The sequence below is a fragment of the Corvus cornix genome, chromosome 3 (genome assembly GCF_000738735.6).
Source record: "Corvus cornix cornix isolate S_Up_H32 chromosome 3, ASM73873v5, whole genome shotgun sequence".
In the NCBI taxonomy this organism is placed as follows: Eukaryota; Metazoa; Chordata; class Aves; order Passeriformes; family Corvidae; genus Corvus; species Corvus cornix.
This window is the reverse complement of record NC_047056.1, coordinates 63,091,695-63,117,848: the sequence shown is the minus strand read 5'-3', so window position 1 is coordinate 63,117,848 and position 26,154 is coordinate 63,091,695. Positions and strand designations below refer to the sequence as shown.

Sequence of the window (26,154 nt, the reverse complement as noted above, 5' to 3'; positions counted from 1 at the left end):
GAAGTTTAAAGAAGCAATATTTAACTCCAAATGTAGATAATGTTTATTGTAAGAATTGCACAGTAATAAATTAGTTAGAAAATTTCAATAACTAAAACTTAATTTTCAGTTCCTCATACATGTATTTAAAATTATTCTTCATCAATTCTTTCCTTTCAGACTCTGAAAAGTATTCAAAACTGTTCCAGGGTATTACTAGAGAAATACTAGAGAAATATTTCTGTTGTTCAATCATCTCCATTTATGTCATCCACAGAAACAAATGGGTTGGCAAGTGTTTCCTCATGTGAACAGCTTTTTGATGGACAATTAACTGTCAACTCTGAAGAAGAATCCAGATAAATCTTTTCCAATCTTGGGCTACAATATTTCCCTCAACAGGCAGTAAAAAAGTAAAAAGTTTAAAAAGTAAAACTGGAAAAATCTCAATGCCTCCCATTATTTTTCTTTAGTATTTCACTTAAAAAAATATCTGGCTTGCTTGTTTTCTACCACTGGGGACAGGGCTACTGAGTAGCTAGCACCAGAAAGCATCTCTCCATAGGAAAAAGATTATATTCTTTAGCATTTTCTCTCAAATGTGAAAGCCTATAACTCAGTTGACAGTTTTTCATGCTGAATTTCTCCAAAGAGCAAGCTAATAATAAGCTACTTTCTTATTTATTATGACTGCTTTTTTTCCTTTTTCTAATTGCACTTCATCAAACATATCCCCAGTGAAACTACACCAAAATTGTCTCCATGTAAATGTAATGTAACAAGCTGAAAAGTTGCTCCCTGCCATTGAGATATCCACAACACATCCTAGTCTTTAATCAAGTAGGAGTGACACTTAAAAATAGTTCAAGAGCCTAAAGTGTTTTGCTATCTGAACAGCCGAGGGCAAGTATTTAGTTCCAGTACTACAGCCCACCCATGGCAAACACAGGCATTTTTACTTTCAAAATTAGATTCTATTGCTCTAGGGGGTTTTTTGCAGCAATATAGTCCCTGATCTTTCAATATTGCTGTACCTTTATACCAGTATCTCCTTATTTGTTTGATATTAAATGGCAAGTATCATACTGACAGACTTGATATTCTCTTGCTGTATTGTGTAATAACAGTAATCCCTTCTCTTTGACAGAATATTTCTTGACAATGGAGAAGAGATAAGCCTTGGAAGAAAATTGTAGACATGAAGGATTTTCAGTCTACAATTTCCAGGACCAGGCAGTCTGTAAGATTCCCCATGGACACTCATCACAATTTGCCTTAATTTCTTGACTCTTCATGTTTGTCACAGTGTGGTGTTCTTTTGGGGGTTTTTTGGTTTTTTTTCATGAGCATATGTGCAAAAGGTGAGGCTTCAATGACTTTTTAATGAGAAGGTGGGATGATTGTTTTACCCTGTAAGATACTCTCTTGAGATGTACACATGCCAGAAATCCTGGTGAACTTCTCCAAGGCAAATATTTTTTCAACAGTATAAGATAAGCAAAATTGTCTACATCACATTGGATTTGGGACCCTGACATGGAAATACACAATAAACATATAAGGGTACATTGATAAAAGGAACTGATATGGCCACATTCCTTTGCAATCTAGCTGTATTGGAAGTGGTATAAGCTCCATAGGGCAATTGTGTGCTTCAGTGCTAAGGTTTTAGAAAGTCTAAATTGTGAATAATACCACATCTGTGCTCCCACTGTCTTTGTTGCCAATTAGGCAACTGTAAAGACCATCCAGTAGTAAGTCGGGTGTACTTTGAAATGCAAGTGGTTTAACCAAAATCAGAACAGAGTAAATCTATGCATGCAAAATAAACTTCTCAGTGATTAAAAAGAAAACAAAATCAGATCATGAGTAGACAACATGCCGGTGAGAAAAAGAAAGGTGCATTTTATGACTAAATACCCAAGACATGCTTATCACTCTTAATTCAGCATGCACAACCCCATGCTGAGGTGCCATAAAGAAAGACAGACAGGCAAGAATCCAATTTCAGTAGCTGCGAAACAATAAAGGCATTTCATCAGAACAGCTCCTTGATCTGCCAGAGTAGTGGCTGGCAAGCATAGCACGGAAAGTAGGGGAACAGTGGGGAAACAGGCTTATGACACAGGGGGAATAAAATAGAGTAGATCCAGTTAACTTAGAGAATCATGTGCTCCATGCTAAAAGAGTGACCAATTAGTGCCCTTGAAATCCATCCACATGGGTGAGGATTTCAAACTCTCTAACATAAAAAAAGTAGTTATGAAAACAAATTTAAACTTTCTACTAAAATAGAACCCTTTCTCCTACCTATAAAAAATAAAACTATGAATAAGAACATTAGAAATACTACTCAGAACAAAATACAGGAATAGCAAACAAATTATCAAATGCATTGAATAAATTATATCCATGAAACTACATAAGTCGGTGGTCTTCTGCATCAAAAATGCTATCTTGGACTTCAGAAATGCCAATAGAAAAATAAGGGTAGCAGTCAGAACTAATGTTCTTAAGAAACAAGCTTTCCTCCTTAAGTTTTAATCTTTATAAGGAAAACTTGGAAAATTAATCCTGAAAGAAATGCATATTAATTCTTCATTTACAGGCAGACAAAAGGAGTACAAGGCAATTTGGACAGAGTGATTTGTTAATACTGAGACAGTACTGCCTTGGCTGAGCAACTGTAGTCCAGGGACAAATAAGACCAGAAAATCTATGAAAGGGGGTTCAGCAGCTCCTCTGAGAAATTGTCACTTATCACAAGCATGCGACACAGAAGGTAAAAACTATTTTTAAGGTCCATTTCTCAAGAGATAAAATCATAAAGCAATTTTTTATACTGTATGCAGTGGGCCTCAAGTGCTCTACATATAAATATCTCAGTAGAACCCAAATGGTCACTGTTGCAGTCATGATATTCATGGGAAGGACTACTGGATTAGAAAATATGAGTTTGTGACTAAAATTCCACTATTATCTATTGTAAAGGGCTGAGAACCTCAAATACTTATCTTTCATAAAAAGTAAAATAGAAGTCTTAGAAGTTATTTGATATTGATACAATTATTGTGACTTACAAGAGAACATGCATGAAATTTGTCAGTATCAAGGACAAATACTAACCAGCGAAACAAAAAAAAAAGCTAATGCTGCATGAAACAGCTTAGCAAAAATTCTTCCTTATATGACTTCCCTGAATTCCCTGTGTACATTTCATTCATTTTTTATAGCTAAGAATGCAGTGTCATGATTAAACTTTGAGCAAGTGAAAAACATTTCAACTTCATTTGTTAAAATCAACACATTAGCGTTAACTGACCTCTAATGGATGGGTGTGACTGAAAAAGTGCATTAATTGATATATTTTAAAAATTATATTTTTTAATGAAAGCTAAGGAACTGAGCTTTACTTTTAATGTTAATTTTTGAGCACTATAAAATGCTATATTAAGTGAGCTACTTTTCTGTAAATTCTTGCTTAAAATTTACAAAAAAATAAAACAATCTAATCTTAGGAGTAATGTACATGATTTTTTTTTATAATAGAAATATTGCAAAAATACTTTGAAAGAAAAAATGCTGAATTATATTATTATTATTAACATTATAAATCCATATATTTTAAGGAATCAGAAATTCATGTTTGATACCATTAGTCATAGAAAATGCCAATATGTCTATGTGAAGGAATTTTCTATGACAAAAAATGTTTCTTTTCTCCTTCACAAATGGAATATTGAGATTGATAGAAATTATTCCTTTTTTGAAAGAATTGCAGTGTCAAGGTGAATGTAATTAAATTCCTCAGCTGATTTGCACTCAGAACCCATTGTTTGGACAAAGTTCTTTACCATAAAATATATAGACAGATAAAAGGATAAAATATACCAGATTTTAAAGCTAATTGGATACTAGGGTTATTAAGGGGTGTTTTCCCCACTTTTATCTATTCAGTAAAATGAATTACAGTAATACTTCTGTTCACAAAAGGACAGTGTAAAATGAGCACTGTGCCTGAAAAAGACAGTAACAAACTAACTGAGCACTGTTTGGTTGCACTCTCCTCAATGATTTCCATAAATCAAGGCTGATCATACCTGACCTCTACCTTGCTTCTCAGAAACACAGTCTGGATGCTTCAGCATTGCCTTTCACAGACAGTGAAAGGCAATGGGTTGACTAAAAAGACAGTGGGTTGACTAAAGCTTGGGGTTCTTTTTCTCTCCCACAAAAATGTGTCTGGCTTCAGCACAACAACCCTCTGCAGCATTTAACTTCAGGTGTCAACAAGTGACTTGCCAGGTCAAAAAGCAGTTGCTTTACAGGTGGAGCCCCAGGTGGACTTTGGGAGAAGTTAAGGGGCAGTCCTTCTCCATTTCACCGACAGTTTAGATTATTTAAGATGCTTTATGATTTATATCCTCTTTTTGGGGCCTAAACCTGTCACCCTAGTTTTTCATTCACCTGTAAGGCCATCTGATCACCCAATGTACATTTAATGTCCTTCAGCTCTTTAACCTCTGATTTCTTACCACAAGTAAGTACCACATAGCATACTAATATGACACAAGACAAACACTGGAAGGGAAAAGTCATGTCTTTTATCTTCTGAAATTCAAGTTGCTACAGGCTTCCCTCTCTATCTCACTGTTCCCCTTCATGGTTTTCCCAGTTTCCTTGTAGCCGGAAAGGTGAAAACCGATAAAAACCAGATCTTCTCTTCCTACAGCATGTCTGCTCTGCCTCAGGAGAGTGTCAAACAGGCCAGGAAGCCTTTCTCACTGCTGCTTGTAAATGTTGGGAGAACTGTAAAAAAGATCTTGAAGATCTCCATGAAAGTATTTCTCATGTGATTTGTTGATGGTACAGCTGTGTAAATCCAGAAACTAGGTCATTCACATTGGTACAGGGTGTTATTTTCAAAATCAAAACATGACTGAAGGTCTCTGGAAGGTTTGGCTAATCATTTCCCCCTTTGAGCCTAAACCAGTCCCTCTGTTTCTAACTGGCTGTCTTTAAAAGCCCTAGAGGTGATGCAGTATTTTGTTCCCTTTTAATGGAACCCACTACCTCTCCATGTCACTCTTTGAGAACAAGCCACACAAACCCTCTCCCTTAAGAATCCCAAGTTTGATCATTTTCCCTCCACAAAAATCTGTGTCCTCCATCTCCCCTTTCTTTCTCAGATAGATCCTTAGGACTTCCCAGCTCTGTCTGAATCTGGTCATGTCAAGAGAGGATGTAAGCCACAAGGCAGAGATAATAAAAAACACAACCAATTCAGAGGTGTACCAGTGGAGAGCTTGTTGAGCAAATAACTGAATAAACAAAGCTTGTAAGGCTTAGTGTGTCCTTAAATATTCTCTCCTTGACACTTGTCATTAATATTATTGCTTCTCATTCCTAGGATTATGTCCTCTCTACGGTATGTCTAGACTTCAGCAGGAAGAATATTTATTAAATAAGGTCAGGGTAGACTGACTTAATATTATGAGATGATGCTCGGTCATCATCAGTAGCTCTATCTTCCTTTTTTTCATGAGGAATTAAGTGTCTGTGTTAGAACAGATTAGCATGGAGATGTGGGAAGATAGAGGATAAAGCACAGAAGCGATGGATCAGCTAAAGTATTTTATATACCAACAGCAATGGAAGTTCTATTTTTGAAGCATTTTGGAGTTAAGCCTTGATATTTGTGGGGAAAAAAACCCAATAAAACAAATAATAAGCTATTGACAATAAGCTCCTTCCTCTTGCATCTCAGCCAAAAGAAGCACAGAAACTTTTAGCAATTTCTACAGCCTTCCATTGACTCTTCTTTTAACATAACCTTGATTTTAATTCATGCATTGTAGACAGAAAATTAGAAGCTTTATTAAAACAGCCATTAGCTCTTATGCTTTATTAAAACTATTTGCACACTCTTTGTTGCTCTTGTGAGACCTTTCAATAATAAACCCCACACTTTTAATACATAAAGGAGCAAAAACTCTCAGGGAAACAGAAGAATATTAGAACAGAGTTCAATGATATAGAAAAGTACCTGGATAAAAATCCCCTTGCGCAAACATGTCAATCACATAGCGACAGAATGCATATTGATCTAACAGAGCAAAAAAGGAAAAGAAGAGCAATGAAGAAAGTAAACTTAGAATGTCATTTGTATTTAACAGTGAAGATAAAGTTTGGCAGTGCAAAGACATCTCAGTAGCCTTTTCATAAGTAGAGTTACTTACTATATATTTGTGTTTTTTCCCTGACCTTCAAGTGATTCACATGTTCAGAAAGTGAAAATTTGTTGTCCAGATCTAATTCAAAACTGCTAGCCACGGACTGCAGATCTTCCAGTGTCCCAGAGCTACCAACTCTTTTTCTGGGCCGGCTTTGCTTGACATATATCCTAACCACGTGCACAAGTACTGTGCAAACTGCTGCCTGACCACTGGTCTCATACACTTTTCCTTATCCTTGAAGATCAATTTCACAGACAGCTGATAGAAAATTTTTAAAAAAGGTTTTGTATCACGGTATTTTGTTAAAATGGTTTTAACTGTATAATAAATATATACATTTAGTTAATGGGAATATAAAGAGAACTCTGTACCTACACTCCTATAGCAATGAGATTTTCCACAGAATTTTATTGATTCACTACAGAATTATTTTTCAAACATTAATCTTAACAAATATATACGTATATATTAGATCTGTGTGTATATATATATTTTTTTTTTTTTTTAAACTACACTATTTAGAAATTAAGGCTTCTGAATCTAAATGAAACTGACTCCAGAAGTCTTGATTATCTATTGATTTCTCCAATACATAAGCAGAGCTGGGGAGCTTAATAAAAATTTCTAACATTAAGAATGGTGAGGAAAACTTACCAGTTGTAACTGAGCACAAAAGAATTTCAGTATTGCTGGACTCTTTAGTTGGTCAGGAAAAAATAGCCCCAGTGGACTCTAAGCTTTAAAAGCTAATGTTGATGTCTAAATGCCAGCTCTGGTTAGCTAAGTCAGTTCTCAATTGTCCTTGAGTGAAACATATTCATCCATCTGTCTGAGATCCTTCTAGCACAGCTCCTACAATGCAGAAGTTACATCTCTTCCTCTCTCCACCTCCTCTGGCATCTCTGTCCTACTCACTTACAAAGCCACTTGCTTTCCCCACTGCCAACTCCAAAATAAAATTATGCTGGCTTTGGAATAATTGACGTTTTTAAAATGGCATTGCTGTTACATTTAAATGCAACATGTTATTCCCAAGTATGTAACACTCATTATATCATTTTCTTCCATACAGAGTTCACAGCTGCATCAGTATCAGTCGATGCTGAGGCATTTCTGTGACTGCTGTTCTGTTATGTTGACTGCTACAGCAGTCCTTGGATGGACAACTGCAGCTTTCAAGTCATTATTTCCTATGCAGATGTAGAAATTAGGAAAAGGTTTACCAGCTCAACAAATATCCAAATACATTTTCTAGTTGATAGAAGCCTAGGCAGCTATTTTGTGTCAATGTGATGGCAAGGGTAATACTAGTCAGTATTGTAGAGCTTGGGGCAAAACTTTCAGCATGTACACAGGGCTGTGCTTGTAAACATTGCTGTTAAAACCTCTAATGAATATTCATAATAGTTTTTACTTTCATATCTAGGAATTCAAATTTATCACTCTGGCTGACTCCAGCTTTGCATTCCATCCTTAAGGCTACAATATCTGCCCTAAGTCTATATGATAATTCTAAAAAAAAAAAAAAGTAACAGCGTGTGTGTGAGAAAACATGTAGAGATCTGTACTCTTAAGCCCACCTAAAGCTACTGAAGCCAGCAGAGTGTTTGCAGTGACTTCGAAACAGTTGCAATAGGGCCTTAGTGGGTATTAATAAATCAAATTGAGCAACACCAATTGTTTAGCCCAGAAAGCAAGTTTCAGGGCACAGGTCTTGCCCAAAAAGCTGTTTTTCTGAGTTCTCTTTTGCCAAAACAGGCTGCCTCCATCCTTGCTGCCTGTTGGGAAAATTCCCTGGACCACTTGGGGCATTGTACAGAAGACTGCAGGAAGATATGGGACAAAACTATGGCAGGGGAAGATACACTGTATGGACAATGCCGAGACAGAGCACAAGCCTGTGCTGGTTCTCTTTGAGTTATGATATAGACATAGCCTGAGGTCCTAGAATCACACCATTTCACTGATATTAAAATAATCTATTCTTTAAACATAGTAGTATAGACCAGAAATAAAACAGACTGGGTTGTTGATTTTTTCTTTTTCTGTTGTTGTGGGGTTTTGTTGTGGGTTTATTTTATTTTGTTTTGTGGAAATGAAATTTGAATAAACTTTTGAAAAAAGCCTTGATCTTGATTGTCTCTGAGAAAGAAGATTTTGTATTAATTTTCTCCTCATAGTGTTTCTTTAGAAATTCAACCCAAAAACCTGGGATTTATAAAACAAATTGAAGGCAGAATGTGAATCTCTGAATAACAAAAATATCATTTCTATATAACATAGCAAGGTGCACTATATCATCCAATTTAAGTTCATAGGAATGCTACCAATCAGTAAAGATTGAAATCTAAGGAATTTTAAATGAATATGATTTTTCAAGTACCTCTTCATGGCTAAAAATCCATTTTAATTTAAACTCTCTTATTGAAAGGAGAATTTCACATTTTAGTTTTCACCTATAACTCTGTAATGGAGGCACAAATATTCATATAAGTACAATAAATCATGTCAAAGTTTGGGACAGATTCTTAATGGTAAAAATACTCATAGATGTTTCTGTTGTTTGGCTTCATGTGATTTACCCAGGGACATGACTTATCTTTTTTAATTTTAATTTCAGTACTAAATGATGAAACAGCAGGGAAATCACAACAACTCCTCTGTCATCACTGCTATATTTTTTACATTGTTTCAGATAAGCTGGCAGAACTACTCCCTTGAGCAAGTAAAAGTAAAGTTTGAAGGATCAGGAAATCTCTGCAAAACTGCATTGAAATTATGTTCACCTTGGGTCACAATGGGACTGAAATATAAAAGTGAATTTTTTAGGCTATCTAGCTGGGTAGCAGTGGCTTATGGTGGAAAAAGGAAGCACAACAGCAGGAAATGCAGCTGTCACTGGATGTGTGTAGCCCTGTCTCCAGTGATAAGGGCAGCTGAAGAGGCTCCTTCCTTTCTCCACTCCAGCTGCTTATTCTCATTTTCACCTGCTGGGATTCTGTGCACAGTCCCTGGGGTCACTCTCTAAAGCAGACTTAGAAAGTGATCTGTTAATATTTGATGTCAAGATGGATCATTTTGATAATATTTATTAGCTAAAGTTGGTGGTGGGAACCCCACAAAAACCAAACCAACAAACAAAAACCACCACTACTCTCTTCAGTCTCGGTAATCTTTGATCCCTACTTAAAATATTTTGTTGTCAGGGATCAAGGTGCCTCATCTGCACACCATTTCTTTTTGAGAGCTTTATCCTCAACAGTATAGAGTGGATCCACTGTGCACTGAAAATCTGCCAGAACAAAAAATTGAAAGAGAATTTCACCTTCCAAGCAAACTGAACAAATTGCTGAATTTTCTCCTTGGTCACAGCAATCAGTGTGATAGATGCGGCTTTGATTCCATGCCTCAAAGGTCCCAATACTTCAAGTAAAAGACAAAATTAACTAGAATACAAATAAATTTTAAAACATACTAGTTCAGCACACTATGCATGTCAGAAAGTGGGCTATGTCTCACAGTTTTCTAGAAAAGCGTAATTTAGGCAACTCCTAAGGGGTCCAGAGTGATGGTTATGAAAGTGAGAGAATCTGCTCAGGCAGACTCAGATATTGAGGCAGAGACGGCTTCTTTGATGTTCAGGCACAACGATTTATCTGTGGTTAACAGCTGAAAGGATCAGATAGGTGCACTATGCAGCACTGAGCTGCCTGTGTCAATGTCAGAATAATCCCGTGGCTGCAGTGTGGCAGTTCATACAGAAAGCCAGTCCCTGCTGCCTTCATATCAAATTGTACTTAGTGCCATGGAAATGCCACAGGGAAATCAGGGAACCAGTCTGTGCAACCTAGGAGTAGAAGAGCCCAGGCTTACTCTGACAAAGGGGAGCACATAGTTAACACCTTGTTAACTATATGGTGTTGATGCACATTGATTCTTTGTTTTATCACTTAATTTCTTCCTTTCATGAGAGTAATAACATTTCTTTCCTTTTTAGGAGAAATTTGGAAGCTGTTTGCATTAAATTACATCAGCAGGTGTGTCACTACATTGTACAATACCTGACAACCTGACAGTGCCTCATACAATATGATGTTAGATAAATTGTTACATTGCCTTTACTCTGTCACTATTTTCTTTATGGTTACAGAGGAAATATGCAGATGTAGGAACAAACCAAAATTCAGAATAGGTCACTGGACAGTCTGAATTTTCAAAAATAACTCTGCTCACAATCTACTACCTTCGATGCCACTGAACAAATCCATGAATTCTCAGACCTATCTGAAGAAAAATTGGTCCTTGGTACAGAAGGATTTAAATTACAATGAATCTTTAGCCATGAAAAACTTCTAGAACCTTCAGATTATATACATTAAAGTTATTTAATTTTCTGTAATCTCATCCTAGCAGTGTGAGGTTCATGTGGAGTTTATTTGCAGTCCACTTTTGTTTTTCATGGGTGGACTTTGGTCCTTGACAGATTTAACTCCATTCTCTCTCTTTCTTCCCTACTACCTTTTTAGGATCTTCATCTGTTTCCTCCTCATTTTGTTTACCTTTCTTGTCCGATTTAGTTACAGTCTGAAGAGCTTTCTCCTCCTTAACTTTCGTTTTGGCCTTTATTAGCCCAGTTTCTGTTGGTTTTGTCTCTGCCTGCTTGACCTTCTCTGCCATCTTTGCTTCTCCTTTTCCATCCTTCACTTCCTTTTTAACTTTTGCTTCCACTTTAGTGCTCTTTACTTTCTTCTCCTCTGCAGGTAATAAAGAAAAAGCTGTCAGTGTCATTCCTTCCCCCCCTCATAATACTCAGTGCCATTTATTTTATATTGTGCTATTAATAATGAGCATTTCTTCATTATTAACAGCTTGGTAATGACGAAAACTACAATCCCCTCAAAGCAGGCAGAATTAAACAGAAGTATGAGATCCAAACAGGTTTTATCTTCAGTGCTATACCACGTACTTGGCTGATACTAAATATAATAGAATATGCCAAATAATATTAAGCGTAATGACAATATGATAGTTTTTATGGTATAAACTAGGGAGAAGGATGTTGGTCATTAAGCAAACAAATATGGGAGGTACTTCCAGGTAAAATCTGAGCAAGTTCAGACTTCAGAGACCAGAGTTAAACTCTGTTGTAAGCTGGAAAAATAGTGTGTGGCTAATTTTAAGGATTGCTTTCATGCACTGATTCTAGGTCTCAGTCCAAGATGTTTTGAGTTCTTGAGTCTGACTCTACACCAGTTCTCCCAGCTGAAAGTGTATGAGACCAATTCATGAGATGCCCCTCAGCAGAGTGAGGAGGCTTCCAAGGAGAATTACCAAACTGTAAATATCAGTAGCTGAAGCCACACAGAGCTTGGTGAGACCTGGAGTATTCTTTCTGGTTTTGTGTGTCAGCAACTTTTTCTCACCTGAGCCATGGATGCTGGCAGTACGTGTGTTTCTAGTTGTCTCCAGTGGAAAATCCAATAGTAGTATAAAGTACCACTGCATATGTTTTAAACTAATCTGTTCAGTGTGATGTTCATACTTCTGTTTTCTTCATAGATCTAAACATCTCCTTCCTTGAGGTAGAACTTGCATGCTATCAAATTTAAGGTTTCTGTAATGCTCTAGGCTTCAATTTCTATTAAATCACTGAGCTGACTAAACTGATTTTATCAATATGTAAACTGGAATATCTAACTATTGCAAACCAGAATTCAGGTATTTATGTATGAGCTTAACTACTCCCAAACACAGCCATGGTATGGCCAGATATTGCTGGCTAGTGGAGAATTAATTTCCTTAACTAGTTATAGTGAAAATGTATGTCAGATCACTTGCAGGTAAGCTTACTTGTTTTTCATGGAAGTGGTGGTTTGTACTTTCATTCTCGATTTGAAATTTCAACAGATTTTAAAAGGGATTAAACATAGAATTAACCCCTGGATGTTCTAGAGACATTTTAATTCTGATTAAAGATTACTTTCATTTTAGTTTCATGTAGCTGGTTTTTCATGCACATTTATCTTCTTGAATAAAATAAAGTTTATGCATTTCAATATTGACTCAGTTTAAAAAATGTAGTATAGATAAATAAATACCTTTGGGAGGAGGTTTCTTTTCAGCTTTTTCATGTCTTTCAGGTATATCTTTTTGAGTTACTAGAAATAAGAACAACTGTATATTAGGGAAAAAACTCACAAAGAACAAGAAAATATTGCCAAAACACAACATCATCACTGAAAATTTCACATTTCCTTACAATTCAGGTTTTTCAGTTTTCAAAATTCTTGTTCTCAGGTTCACATAGTGGAATACAAAACTCCTAAATATCTGTTGAGACTCCCTTACCAGAAGACAAGTGAGTCACACAGATCTGAAGCTTTCTAGGGAATATTTTTACTGCATATTCCAGATGTCACAAACTTGCTCATGTCAAGTTCTGAGCAGACACGGACTTGGCCTTGTGCTCCAGACAACAGGAAGCCCTGTGTCTGTGTTTGTCTTACAGAAAGGTGTTTTTCTTAGCTTGGGCTCATTGTCTACAAAAACAGCCATAAGTCTGGAGCTCACTTCAGAGCCCATCTCAAGTGAGTTTATGTCTGCACAAGATACACTGTGTAAACACACACATGACTATGTTCCAGAAAGGCTGTTAAAATTTTATGCAGACCTCTATCTTTGCACCTCCTGGTCACCATCCAGACAGATTGCCAGAACAAACCAGCCTTGAGAGTTAATTACACTTCTTTCAACTGATAACTACAGAATAACAACATCCTCTCTAACTGAATTCCATCCTGGAATTCTTGCCTGTATGAACCATGACTGATATTTAGACATGGTTTTAGTTTTTTTAAATATAGTTGTTTTCAGATGATGTGTTTAAAAACCACTCATATCACTGAGGCTTTCTGGAGCCTTTAACAGAGTGCAGAATTACCTTGAGACTTTGTAATGAGCACAGAGAAGACCTGCTGACTGTATGGGAAGTAGCTAGACAATTTTCAGTATGCCCATTCCCCGAAGCTGACCAGGACCTGAACATTCTCATTTCCTAGGAACTGCAAGTGGTTGAAATAACCCCTCAGCACTGCTGGTAGCTAATCCAGTTTAGAGCAGACCCCTGAGAAAAGAGAGGTGATCCTGGCAATGGAAAGTTCAGCAGCACACTGCTGGCAGAAATGCACCTTTGGACATGCTGAGGACAAGTGCACTGATGCCCTGAGTCCACCCATAGGGACTCATGGTAGGGAAACAATCCAAGAGAGAGCAGCATGGCTGTGTCACACTGCAGCCACAAATCTCTGCAGCTACAGTGTCCAAATTCTTCATAAAATTTTCCAGCCAGTGACTGGAGCCATGGCTGCTATTAAACACATTAACGCTCTAAGTGATTATTTGGTTAGCTAGCAGAAGATAAATGGGTAAAGAGGCTGGCTGCTTGTTAGGACTATCTCAGTGATTCTTGGAAGTTATTTGCTTTTCAAATCAACACAGACACTGTGGGCATTTATTTTCTCTGGATTACTTCGGCATGATTTCATTTCATGAAAAAAATCCCACAGTTTCAATCTATACACTGAAAGCAGAAAAATATGAACATTATCCCTTTAAAAGAGAGACTGGACAATGGCTACCCTTCAAAGTCTTTAAGGCTATAAGTCTTCATTCTGCTTTCTTTCTTTCTTCACTTCTACTTTCTGTTTTACATTTCTCCTTAGAGTATGGTCAAGTCAAAAAAAGGGTGATTTGTACATTTGCATCTATATTGTCTGAACATATTCAAATTAAATCTAGTTAATTCATGCATCTCAACATCATGAGTTTAATCTCAATACCACAATAAATTGGTACTAAGATACCAATAATATTTCTTCAAGATTTAACCGAATAAAATGAAGAGACAAAGACTGAAACTGAACTTCATTACAGAAATATCTGCCATGGAGAAATATCTAACCTCAGATAAAAACATTCAAATGCCAAGTAATAATAAATGTTAGTCTTTAAAAAATGGCATAATAAGGCAAGGTGATTGGATTTTTAAATCTCCCTGTCCAAACCATAACCAAAGATGGAATTATCAGTCAAAAGAATGGTGAAAATCACTCCTTACACACCCATGATATGGCTTCAGAATATATATGATTATTATTAGATATGTAAATCTTAACCAAAGCCACTTCTGCCATGGAGGACAGTGCAAATCATATACTGAAATTAAAATGTTATTGAAAATAATAAAAGCAACAGAATGAAATCTATTTTTGGATATGATGGAAGACCCAGACTGAGAGACAGTAAACACTCTGGAATTAGTCTGCATCAGGTTGAAAACTAATACACAAGAGAAAACCTTCTTTGCAGGCAAATTACTGAATCCCTTTGCGGAGGACAAGGCATCAAGGAATGTAAATAAAATAGGCATAGGCTTAGTTCTTTAGCTATGTAAGAATGATTTATAATAAACTCCCTGCATCAAAACAAGAGAGTAAAGCAAAAAAAAATATGCTGGGCAAGACTTCACTCAGGGGCTAATCAAGACCTGCTCAAGCAAAAGTGACAACACCCAAAAAATGTACAGCATGAACTAGAAGAGCTTTGTACTTTAAATACTTATCTCCACACTCTCCCAAACTATACAAGCACTTAAATTGTACAACTGTTAATGATGATCTGCAATACCTTTAGATGGAGATTTCTTTTCTTGTTTTTCTGGCTTTTCAGGTTTCTCTTTGGGAATAGCTAAAAATAAAACCAATAATCTTAATGGTCATTACAAAAAAGAGAAATGTTGCATTTAATTGAGAAAAAGGAGAAAAAGGAGAAAAAGGATCAAGAAACACAAGTATGCACCATGGTTATCCATGCAAAGAACAAGGAAGGATGATTCAGCTGCTGCTGTTTGTTGTTGACACCAAAACATGGGGTTGGAACTTTCAAAAACTCATCTGCCATCACTGAGGTCTTTGTCATTGGCTGGAGGAGCACCAGCCTGTCTAGCTCTGCTGTAATCCTATGAAAGAGGGTAATTGAGAACAGTCAAACTTATTTATATTGTTTACTGGTTATTTTTAAAAAATATTTTTATATACTCTAATTTATTGTTTTATTTTGGTTTATTGTTTTTTAGCTTTCTTTTTTATTACTTTGGTTAATTTCTGAAGGATTTTCTGAACTCCACAGAACAACTAACAGTTTTTCCAGCTACGAATGATTAAGCACTATAATTAATTACAAATCTAATTGCAATGACATTATAACTAATGCATTTTAGGGCTTTTTGTTTGCTTTTAATTTCCACCTTACAAATTGAAATTAACTACTCTGTAGTTACTAGATTTCTGGCTCAGGTTTCAGAATACACCCGAGTTGTATGAGAGTCGCTGAGTGGGGGGTAGTCCAGAATATTCTCGTGTGTGGGCTCTGATTTGATAATATTTGTGATTAAAGTTTGCACAGTAACTTGTCCACGGATGTGCAGAACTGATATTTCCACGCGCTCATGTGCCCTGAGGTGGCCTGCAGGAACCATGTGTGTGCAAATACTCAGTTCCCTATTTGAGTATGGCATATGAGATTATTCTAGGAACACAAAAATATACGCATGAGCGAGTTGGTGTCTAAAAAGAAAGTAAGAATTGGGGAGGATAAAACATACCTATTTATTGCAAGTAACTATTGAAAAACTAGTCCTGGCCTACTCAGTGGCTCTGCAATGGCCCTATGCAGTACTCTATTTAAAATGGTTTTTTTTTCCTACATGGCCTGTCTGATTACCTATGTTTATAGGCTGTCAGGTGCTTTTTTCTTGGATGACTATAGTCTCTTAGCAACCATACTTATTGCAAGTGTTGGAAATAGTCAATGATGATCATGAGATTATACTAATCCAGAGTATAAAATATATTATCTCCCTTCCTCAGAAAAAAAAACAACAGCAAACATACAGAAGGAATACAAAATGCTACTTAGTGTGTAAGTCTGCAAACCTTTATATGATCTTATTATTTTTATTCATAACATTTTATAACTCTTTTTTCTCCAATCAAGGATATATGTAAATGGAAATTGAGTAGAGAATTATCTTTGGGGTATGGCCCAATATAAAATAAATTCTGACATTAAATAATTACCTGCATGCCTTTCCTTTTTTTCAGGTTTTTCTTGTCTTTCCAGTTTGTCTTTATTTGTCACTAGAAAAGAAGGAAAGCGTTATATATATCCAAAAAAGAAAAAAAAAAAAGTGGAAAAAATTAAGAATCCAAAACAATTTCACTGAGATAAGCTTTAGTATATTAAGTGGCAGAGTGTGTTGCTCCTGAGCTGCCCTGTGCATATTTTTACAGTGTACATCATACTACATGCGTGTGAGCAGCCAACTCTGGCTAACAAGTTACTGCCATGGTAACATGCCTCAGCTGTTTGCTGCATAACATCATCTCTTGCAACTGTCTGTCAATTCCACAAGAGAGATTTTCAGAAAACTGTTGAGCACTAAGACACAGCTCACAGTAAATGCTGCTGCCTGTGATACAAAGAGGACTTCACCTTGGCCACCCCATAGTCTGTCACACACAGGTCGTAAAAACCCTGGAATCAATCTCGGAGCATAAGAGAATCACATGTGCAAATGATACATCTGCCACTTGCCAGCTGGCTTGAAATGGATAACCAGTAATGGATATGGATAGCTAGTAATGGATACAGATAGCTAGTAATGGACACTGGCTGAGATCAGTCCCTGGCAATGACAATCTCAAAACCATAATTGGGTGCCCAGTATGCACAAGGTAAAACTAACATTATGACAGTGGAAACTGCATTATGCTATCCACTCATTCACATTTTCCACTCCCTTTTCTTAAGATTTTACACTACAATTTTCCAGAAAATGAAAAATAAGCATGTGGGTTTTAGAGCACTTCAGAAAACACAGCTGTGAAAATGCAAGCCTAGCTTAAGTCTAAATACTGAGGAGATTTCATCCAAGTTTAGCAAAACTCCTTTTGTCTAACATGAGGAGATAAGGAATTCGTTTTACAGTACCATGAATTCCATATCTAACTGGATGCAAAAGAAGAGTGGTAGAGAATATTCAGACTTCCACATTTTTAAGCAGTATAGTGATGAAATACCTGAGAATATGCCTGACATCCCTGACTGAGACACTGCTAAGTGACTGAGACACTTCCAATTATTCTCTGTGTCATTAAATAACTTTCCTAAACTTCATCCCAGAAGCTGATTATAAATTAGAACAGAATGCTATTTATACCCTCCATTGTCTCAATCTTGAAAAGGGAATGTATTTAACATAGAATATAAACAGTTAATATACAGGGATGCAGTCTCTGGAGTCTCCCAGTCACACTACAATGAAACAGGCTTTAGAAAGACACACATCCATAGTCATATTTTTGAAATTTAATGTACAGTGTGAAAGTAATGTTTACTAGTACTGTGAATACAGAGAATCTCTATACACAGCAGTGCTTCCGTAGCAGTTTTGGCAATAGTTCACTAAACAAAACCAATAGTGCACTTCAAGAAAAAATACCATTAGGTAGACAGAATATTAATGGGATTTATGGCAAGCTAAGGCAGTATAATAGTGATTTTTTTTCACTGGATATGTGAGTTTGGCTGGGATAATTTTTTTCCAGTTCTAAGAAACTTAATAAAACATTAAATATTGTTCTCCTATGAAATCAAGTTGAAGAGTTCTCCAAGTTTTCCAGGAACAGAAGTCTTTAACAGAAGTCTTAAAGACTTAAAGACAATTCTTGTTTTAATGTGGGACATTATGGTCTTTGCTCTGCCATTTTTCCAAATCTCAGAAAAAATTTCCCCTGTTATCACAATTCTCTTTTCTACTAAAAAATATTCATTCTAACAGACCCTCAATTTATATGCCTGCCATTAACTTCTAAAATCAGTCTTGTTTTACTCATTTTGAATTACTTGGAAATGGAAAAGCTCCAGAGACCATTAGAAAGGCCTAGTTGAGCACAGCTTTTGAGAGATGCACATTCACTTGCATTCTTGGCCTGAATAAGTTTGCTGTGGCTGAATATTTGGTCTTTCCTTTTCTTTTTTTCGTGATTTATTGTGATCACTGGCCTGTTTGTTCTTCCAGAATGTGTTTCTTCCTGCAGCCCAAGACTTTATTAACCATAATTTAGTGCAAAGGACATGTTCTCAGAGGAATTAAAGTGTTTTGACTAGTAGGTGAGCTGCACCAAAATTCCATTTTGCTAAAATAACCTCACAAAAGGCAAACTAGATGGTGGCTCTTGTAACCCAGAGTTAACTCATGAGTTGTGGGTGGAGACTAAGCAGTATCCTGATTCTGACTCCCACAACAGATCTGTAATTTGTTGCTGGCATACACCACCAGGATATTGTTAAATTCTCTCTAAACGTCTCCCCAGTGTCTCTGCAATGAATCTGGAGATATTTCTTTTTTTTTTTTAATGCAGGTTTCCAACACAGAATGTCTACAGGGACCATTTCCAGTATGTTATAATTTACTCATTACATTTTGGTCAGAAGTATTCTCAAGGACAAACAATATGCTTGGATTTATTCAAAAAGAATAAAAAAATCACCCATTTGTGCTCTGGGTGTCTTTTACATAAGTTAATAGTACAGTAAAGACTTATTAATTAATCTTTGAATATAATTTCAGCTTTTCTGTACAGTGATGAATTCAAAATTTTTTTAAATCCTCATTCTCCTTCCAGCTGGCTTTCACAACACTTCCTCCATCCTTAAACGTAATTGGGATCTACAAGAACAGTCTAAGTGTCAATAGATTAGACTATTTTGAATCACTGATAAAAACACAAAGAATATCAAAAGCTGAATACATACCCTTTAGGGGTTCCTTCTTCTCAATTTTTTCTTGTTTTTCAGGTTTGTCTCTGTGAATTGCTACAAATAAACAAATAAATAAACCCCAGCTCACAATAAATATGAAATCTAGATATATTAAGCACACTTATTATCTCATGAAAGTGATCAAGGAAAAGCATTTGTAAACCCAAATAATGGATTTTATCTCTGAGTCACAGGTATGTGATGATGTATAGACCTTCTTAATGTCAATATTTAATTCCAGGTCCAAGAAAAATATTTTCCAAGAATAAGCCTTCAGATATTAGACTATATTTTTTCTGAAAGAAGTGATTATTCAGCAACCTTAATCTAATCTGCCTTATCTCTTTTGGTCCCATTACACAAGCACCCTGACTCTAAGATTTCTGACCGAGGAAATTATTTTCAGCCCTTGACAGCATTGCATTCTATTCTTAACAAAAATCGGCCAGCATATTGCTTTCTATGCTACTTTTTCTTTATTTTTAGCTGTTACTTCCGTCACAGGATGGATTAACAAGAAAATATCTCTTTTAATCAGAGTGTAACCTCAGGAAGAGCAGCTGTTCAAGACACAACCAACTCTATGTCCTGCAAGAGGCAGGCAAACATGACTCCTTATGGGCTCTATTGCCCACCCAGCTCTCAGACCATGTTATGAAGTGGTTCAATCCCACAAAATAATGATTTTAACCTTAGTAAACCTATGCTACTATAAGATTAGCATTTTGTAAATTCAGGGGAAAATTATTTTCTTTTCAGTGCCCAGGTTTCTGGGAACAAGTGAACAAAATTCTGATTAGAAGATGGTGAGCTTTATACACCAGCACATTATGCTTTTGTATCCATTCATTTCACCAGCTTTGCAGCTAATGTCATTTCACAAAAGTACAAGCATTTTTTGTTGGCTGAGTGTTTCCACATTAAAAAGCATGTTGTAGTCGTTAAGAAAAAACATTCAGAACATTCAATATATTCATTATGCCTTATATGTGTTTGCATTATCAAAAATTCATTTTCAGTCATAACAAAAAAATTATTGCTGATAACGAACAGCAGTACAGTCAAAAAAGACTGAAGAGAGATATTTCAAAGCCTTTAAAGACTGTGTATAGCAAATTTTCACTAAAAAAACCTGGGCTGTGAAGAATGCACCAGCACCAGCAATGTATTATTCAATGAATTACAGACTGCAACTCATTCAAATGCTTTAGGGCATCTAGGAGCATACCAAGAAAAAACCATTCTCCAAACTGAGTATTTTTTGCAGAAATTGTAGCATGCTTTTACGTCTTACATTTGTATTAGCAGATGCTGGCTCTTTGCAAAACACTTTTGTCAGTTTTGTCTGGGCTAACAGCACAGTTTTGCAAACAACAGCTCTGTGATGGTCAATGTGAGTGACACATGAGCTTCTGCACATTCAGACAAAAGCTCTCGTAGCCTCTCTGCCAAAGAATACAGCTGAACTATGCAGAACAGACTGGTAATCAGAAAGCTTGTTCTTATCCACAGGACATATTACTTGTGTAAGAGAGACTGTTGTAGGGTTTTAAAAATTTATTGAAGTTTTTCCATAGCATTCCCTTGTTTCATAATTTGGGAGAAAAACCCACACACAACAAAACCCCAACAAACAAATAAACAAAAAACAATAACAAAAAAACCCCAAAATAAAAGAAAACAAACAACCCCTCCACACAAACAACAAACCCATAAAATGAGCCTTGAACAAGACTAACTAGACTGAACATCAACAGACCTGAAAGTGGACAGAAAAATCTAATTTAAGTTGGTTTCACATCCTCAAAATGGTACAAATAGCAAAAATGCAAAGAAATATTAATATTTGTGTGGACTACAACTTAAAAAATGAAGAAGGGATCAGTTGTCCCCTTCTCGAGAAATAAAAGTAACTTGATGTGTCTGGGCAGAGAGCCTGGAATGTGGATAAGCAGAGACCAGGCTGGCATAAGCATAAGCTATTTTTCTCTTCCCAATTATAGGCTGAAGGTGATCTCTGGCTAGTTTGAGAGCCTTATCCTGTGTGTTGATATCTCCATAGCCTCAGAGGTTGCTAATCTCAGATTGTAATGTTTATCATTACCTCTTATGGGCACTGCCAGAGCTATGGCTTCCCTTACTTGGGAAGGGCAGGTGCTGCCAAAAATTAAAGTGTTCATGTTTCAGGGCTATGATCACTGGCCATTTTTGACTCTTCAATCACAAGACCAACAAAATCCACTGAAGCTTTTGATCTGATAAATTTAAATCTGATATTTCTTAATGTCTTAACTCTCCCCTGAATTTTGTGTTTGATTTCATATGTAGTCATAAAAGCTCTGTCATAGAAAATACATTACTGTCTACAGATCTTTTCCACATTTTGTCACTTGGTTATCATTTTCTTTGTAAAGGGCTTAATACATGCTCTTTTTCAAGCCCACAATGCTAGGTACAAGCATTAGGTTTTAGAATTAGCTAGGCTGGACATACTGCCATGTTTCTGTGAAACAAATTAGAGCTGATAGGATTTTCTTTTCCATATTTAAAAAAAACCCACCGCCAAAACAACAAGAAAAAAGCACAAATATATAAAAAAGTTTTTTTAAGGATGCTTACTTACATACTCTTTAACTGAAAAATGCTGAAACTAAAACTGTTCATTCAACTTGAATTCAACCATTTTATTAGCTTTATGACACATTTTGTAATTAAAATATTTCCTCTTTTGTTACTTTTGCTACTAGGATGCTTGTGTCATCCATAAGAAAAAATAATAACTAGAATTTAATAAACCAAGTAGATTTACAGCAATTGTGGAAGCTAAAATTTTTCCACAAATTAAAATAAATTTTCTTGGACTTCCTTGCAAATACCAAAAAGCCATAAGCTCAAAATGAACTGTTATTAGCATTGGAAAAAAGAATATAGCACCCCAACCTAATTTTCTCTAACCTAGATTTTGGAAATTGCTGAAACATTTTTGCATGTCTTTGAATGAAAATTCAGCCTGAGGCAAAAAGATGAACATGGGAAATCTCATCCTAAGTGACTGGAGTGTGATAAATTTATAAATAATCTAAAATAGAAACTTATAATGGAAAATTTGAAGGTAATTTAACAACGTATTCCAAACTTAATATTGCTATCTACTTCACAGAAAAATAAAAACAAGAAGTGTAGCATATATGTGAGAGGATTTTCCAAATTTCAAACATCATAGTAGATTTTATTTGCATCACATTGAGGACATAGTGAAGTGGGATGTGATTTAGGTTTTCTCCAATAAAGTTCTCCAAGGACATTCCCCACCCAAAACCAGAAAGTGCAAAAAGAGGAGATGGAGTAAGACACTGCTTCCATACCTAAGAGAAGTAAAAATAGTTTCAAACTGAGTAAGTCTTAAGTCTGCTGCTTATTATAAAGCCAGGTGATGAGTGCAGTAAGCATGAAGCAAAGATTGCTCGCTCCAGCTAACAGACTAAGTGCTTGTCTACAGAGCAGCACTCTCAGGAAAGTTAAGATAAATGAACTAATACAATGAAGTTAGAGTGCATTAGTCAGAGAGCATTAAATCTCTGTGTCAATGCTTTCATTCAGAAGTAAAGTAACTTTAGATGGCTAAAACTTAATACTTCTTGGAGGAACACTGGAAAAAAAAGGGGGTTGTCTGGAGAGGGACATAGACTCCGAGGTCCAAATACATAATTTAAGGAAACGATTGCTGTGTTGCCATCTGTATCGTGTTCTCCAGTTTAAAGTTAATGGAGGCATATTTGTAGCTATACCTTAAGAAATCAGGCTAGACAGTCCCTGTGTCAGAAATTTGCCTTGTAATTCGCTAACTGGGTGAAATTTTGTGGGTTTCTAGCATATTATGGATTTGTATGGTCTAGCTCTATCTATCTATTTAGCTGTCTCAAATACTTTGTCTTCCCGCTACAAAAAATTAAATTATGGGAACACATTAAATTTGTCCTTATGATCTCATAATTTATCCATGTGGTAAAATACAGATAGCTTTATTCTGTGGTGTTTAATACCTGCATTATCGGTACAGCCCTGTTAACAAGTTGATATGCTATGCATAGTAAATGAAATAGTTTTGAAGGGCCTGGCCTCTATTTGTCAAATCAGGCTGAATACAAAGATAGTTTCTGAAAAAATACCTGGAACAGCAAGTGTCAGTTCAGAAGCACACAACTATCTGTCCAAAAATCACTGTGATTTAATATATGTCTGCTGGGGTAAGTAGCATTATATTGTTTTCTTCCATACCTCACTCACTCCAACAGCAATGTATTAGTGAAGCAATTTTAGGGAAAGCCGCACAGTAAAACAACTTCTCTCATTCCTTCTCAATGCCTGTTTTAATTAGAGCTATTTCCCAGAAGCGCAGGACAATTCATTTCACTGGTAAGATCAATTTTCCAGAAAAATCAGAAACTGCCACTGCACCTTCCATTAGACAGAGCTTCTGTACTTACATGTATTTTTATCTCGATACTTTTTATTATTGTTCTTACTTTTTGCCTAAAATAATGTGTAGTTAACTCTTATTGGTAGTAATAGTAATAACAATTATATCACCTATTCCTTAAACAGGCTCCAGCAGCACGTCAGAGTCCTGCACATTCCACACAGTATCACAAAATGACAGAATCTCAGCACAGCTGCCCCAGGCCAAGACAGCCCCATGCCTCATCCTGTCCCAGCCGGACAACTGCTCCAGCCCTGGCCATTGCAGTGGCCCCACACTGAACTTGCCCCAGTTAATGGATGGTTTTCCTGAACTGAGAGGCCCAGAACTCAACACAGTATCAAGATGTGGTCTCAGGAGCGCTGGGTACAAGGGGATAATCAATCCATCATGCCTCTGCTGGCTGATCAAGCTCCTGATCATATAGTCCAGGTGCCACTGCACTTATGAAATGACTAATACCTCAAATACCAAATTGGAAAGACCCTACTCTGTAGTGAATTTGTGCTTATGTGTACACGTTATCATGAAATAATTTGATTTCAGGGCTCTTAAGCATGACCAATGGCTTTGTGAAATTATTTCTCAGAGTATTTCTTCTTTCTGGGATTAAATTGACTACAGTAATTGAAATAGACATTATTGCAGTAGTTTATCAAAATATTTAATTAAAAGCAAATTTTAGGGCACCAGTTTCCCTGGCTCTCAATACTGTTTGAATCTTTTAATTTCAGCCTCTTCCATCTGGGATTTTTATTCATTATAACTATTCCACATATTTCAGTTCAATCTTTCAAAAATAAGGCTTATGGATTGAACTCCCTTGTAAATTGTGGGACTTGTACTCAGAGGATTTGACTATTCGAAAAAATATAATTAAATTAATTTTAAAACTCTAATGTTCCCACATGTTTGGGCAGAGGACAGAAATGTTTTTTCCATTGTTTGCTGCTATTAGAGACATTCATTTTACTTTTGGATTTTTCCTATTAAAAATAAAAGACTGTATTTGTACATATTTACTGAAGGTACTTTAGAAGGTAACAGTAAAATTCCCTAAAGATTCATGCCTTTATCACACCGTAGACTGAGGCCAGAGGAATGTTTTCTTGTAATTGCTCCTCCTATGTACAAGTTGCATTGTTGGGACTAAACATGAAAGCAAAATATAGAAAAAAAATTTGGTTTATGCTTCAGTAATTGATTGTATAGCTGGAGTCTGCTTTAGCAGGCACCTGAATAATGTGACTTAACAAATGACACCTGAACACATTCCTTTTTTTTTTTTTCTGGCATCTTATAATTTCTTTGTAATAATTTTTGCAATGTTAATATTCTTCTGTATAAAGAAATGCACTTTTGTATAGATGAAATGGTACAAGAGAGGCTATTTTGGTCAAGATTGCAACATCATTTGTGTTTTTAGATTACTTTACTTGAAAAGACCTTAGGTGGGATCCTTGCTAATGGATCTGAGCTCATTATTGCCAGGCTTGCCCATTGGTACCCTAAAAAATTCATTTTGATGCAACATGATTTATTAAGTAGTCGGGAAACAGTTCTAGGCAGTCCAGATGACCCTGATTAGCACAGAACTGGAGGTGTAAAATAATATAAAAACATTTTATAAAGATATAAAATGCTATAAAAAGACACTAAGAATATATATATAAATTAATACAATTGCATGAGGGAGGGTGTATGTGTATACATACTGTTTTAATAAGCTTCCTTCTTGCTTCCTCCTGCCATTATCAAGCCAAGCACCGGTGCATCAGAGGAATGCTCATCAAGTTTTACGTGGCCTAGCCTTTATGGAGGAGCTCTGTTAGGCAAAAAACCTGCCAATATCACAGGAAACACCTTCGTTTTTATGACCTCTGAAAACCAGTCCAAACCAGTTCCTCTGTGGATTTTTCAAAAATGCCAGTTATAGGAGATTAAACAGCCTGAAAAAGAGTAGGCTCTTAAAATGGAAGTTTTTCTTATCTCTGATACACACCTGGCTCACTCTTAGCTATGACTTCCTAACTTGGATGACACCCACTGGCCTATAAATTTGCTTTCTTCCTTGCCCAACACACTTCATGCCTCTTGCACCAGAGGAAGTTCATCAACACTCAACTTTCTTGCAACTTTGCTAGAAAAAAGATTTCCTGAAAAGTTTGAGCAGGAGAATCTTATTATGAATGTGCATTTTCAGTCTAGCCACACAAGCATAAAATTACATTTGTTGTGTTAATGCTGAGGTATACATGAATTTTTGATCATTTGCAGTCTGTGCCAACTGATCTTTGAATGCTTCTATGATACAACAGCGGTGACATATGTAGTTAACACAGACACTGTATATTACACAAATATATGTAGGCAAACAGACAAAAAAAGAGTTACCCTTCGCTGGTGTTCGTTTTTCAGGTCTCTCCGTCTTCTGTTTCTGAATTTCTGAAAAAAATTGCAATGCAGATTTATCAATATTAAAATAATTTTCACATATAAAACTATCAGATGCATTCTCATAATAAAAAAAAAAAAAGTGCTTAAAATATCATGGCAGTGCCATGGCTTTATCACCTG

At 36.1% G+C, this 26,154-nt stretch overlaps 1 protein-coding gene across 1 annotated transcript in view; it reads right to left on the bottom strand.

Annotated features, from left to right (window-relative positions):
- Nucleotides 1-26,154, bottom strand: part of TRDN (triadin) — a 117,737-nt gene that overhangs the window by 33,893 nt on the left and 57,690 nt on the right. Inside the window, exons 6-12 of the mRNA XM_039568592.1 lie at nucleotides 25,972-26,022; nucleotides 19,092-19,151; nucleotides 16,352-16,411; nucleotides 14,901-14,960; nucleotides 12,314-12,373; nucleotides 10,775-10,969; nucleotides 6,026-6,085 (exon numbers count right to left, since the gene is read on the bottom strand). Coding sequence (XP_039424526.1) covers nucleotides 6,026-6,085; nucleotides 10,775-10,969; nucleotides 12,314-12,373; nucleotides 14,901-14,960; nucleotides 16,352-16,411; nucleotides 19,092-19,151; nucleotides 25,972-26,022 — 546 coding nt within the window. The remainder of the gene's footprint in view (nucleotides 1-6,025; nucleotides 6,086-10,774; nucleotides 10,970-12,313; nucleotides 12,374-14,900; nucleotides 14,961-16,351; nucleotides 16,412-19,091; nucleotides 19,152-25,971; nucleotides 26,023-26,154) is intronic.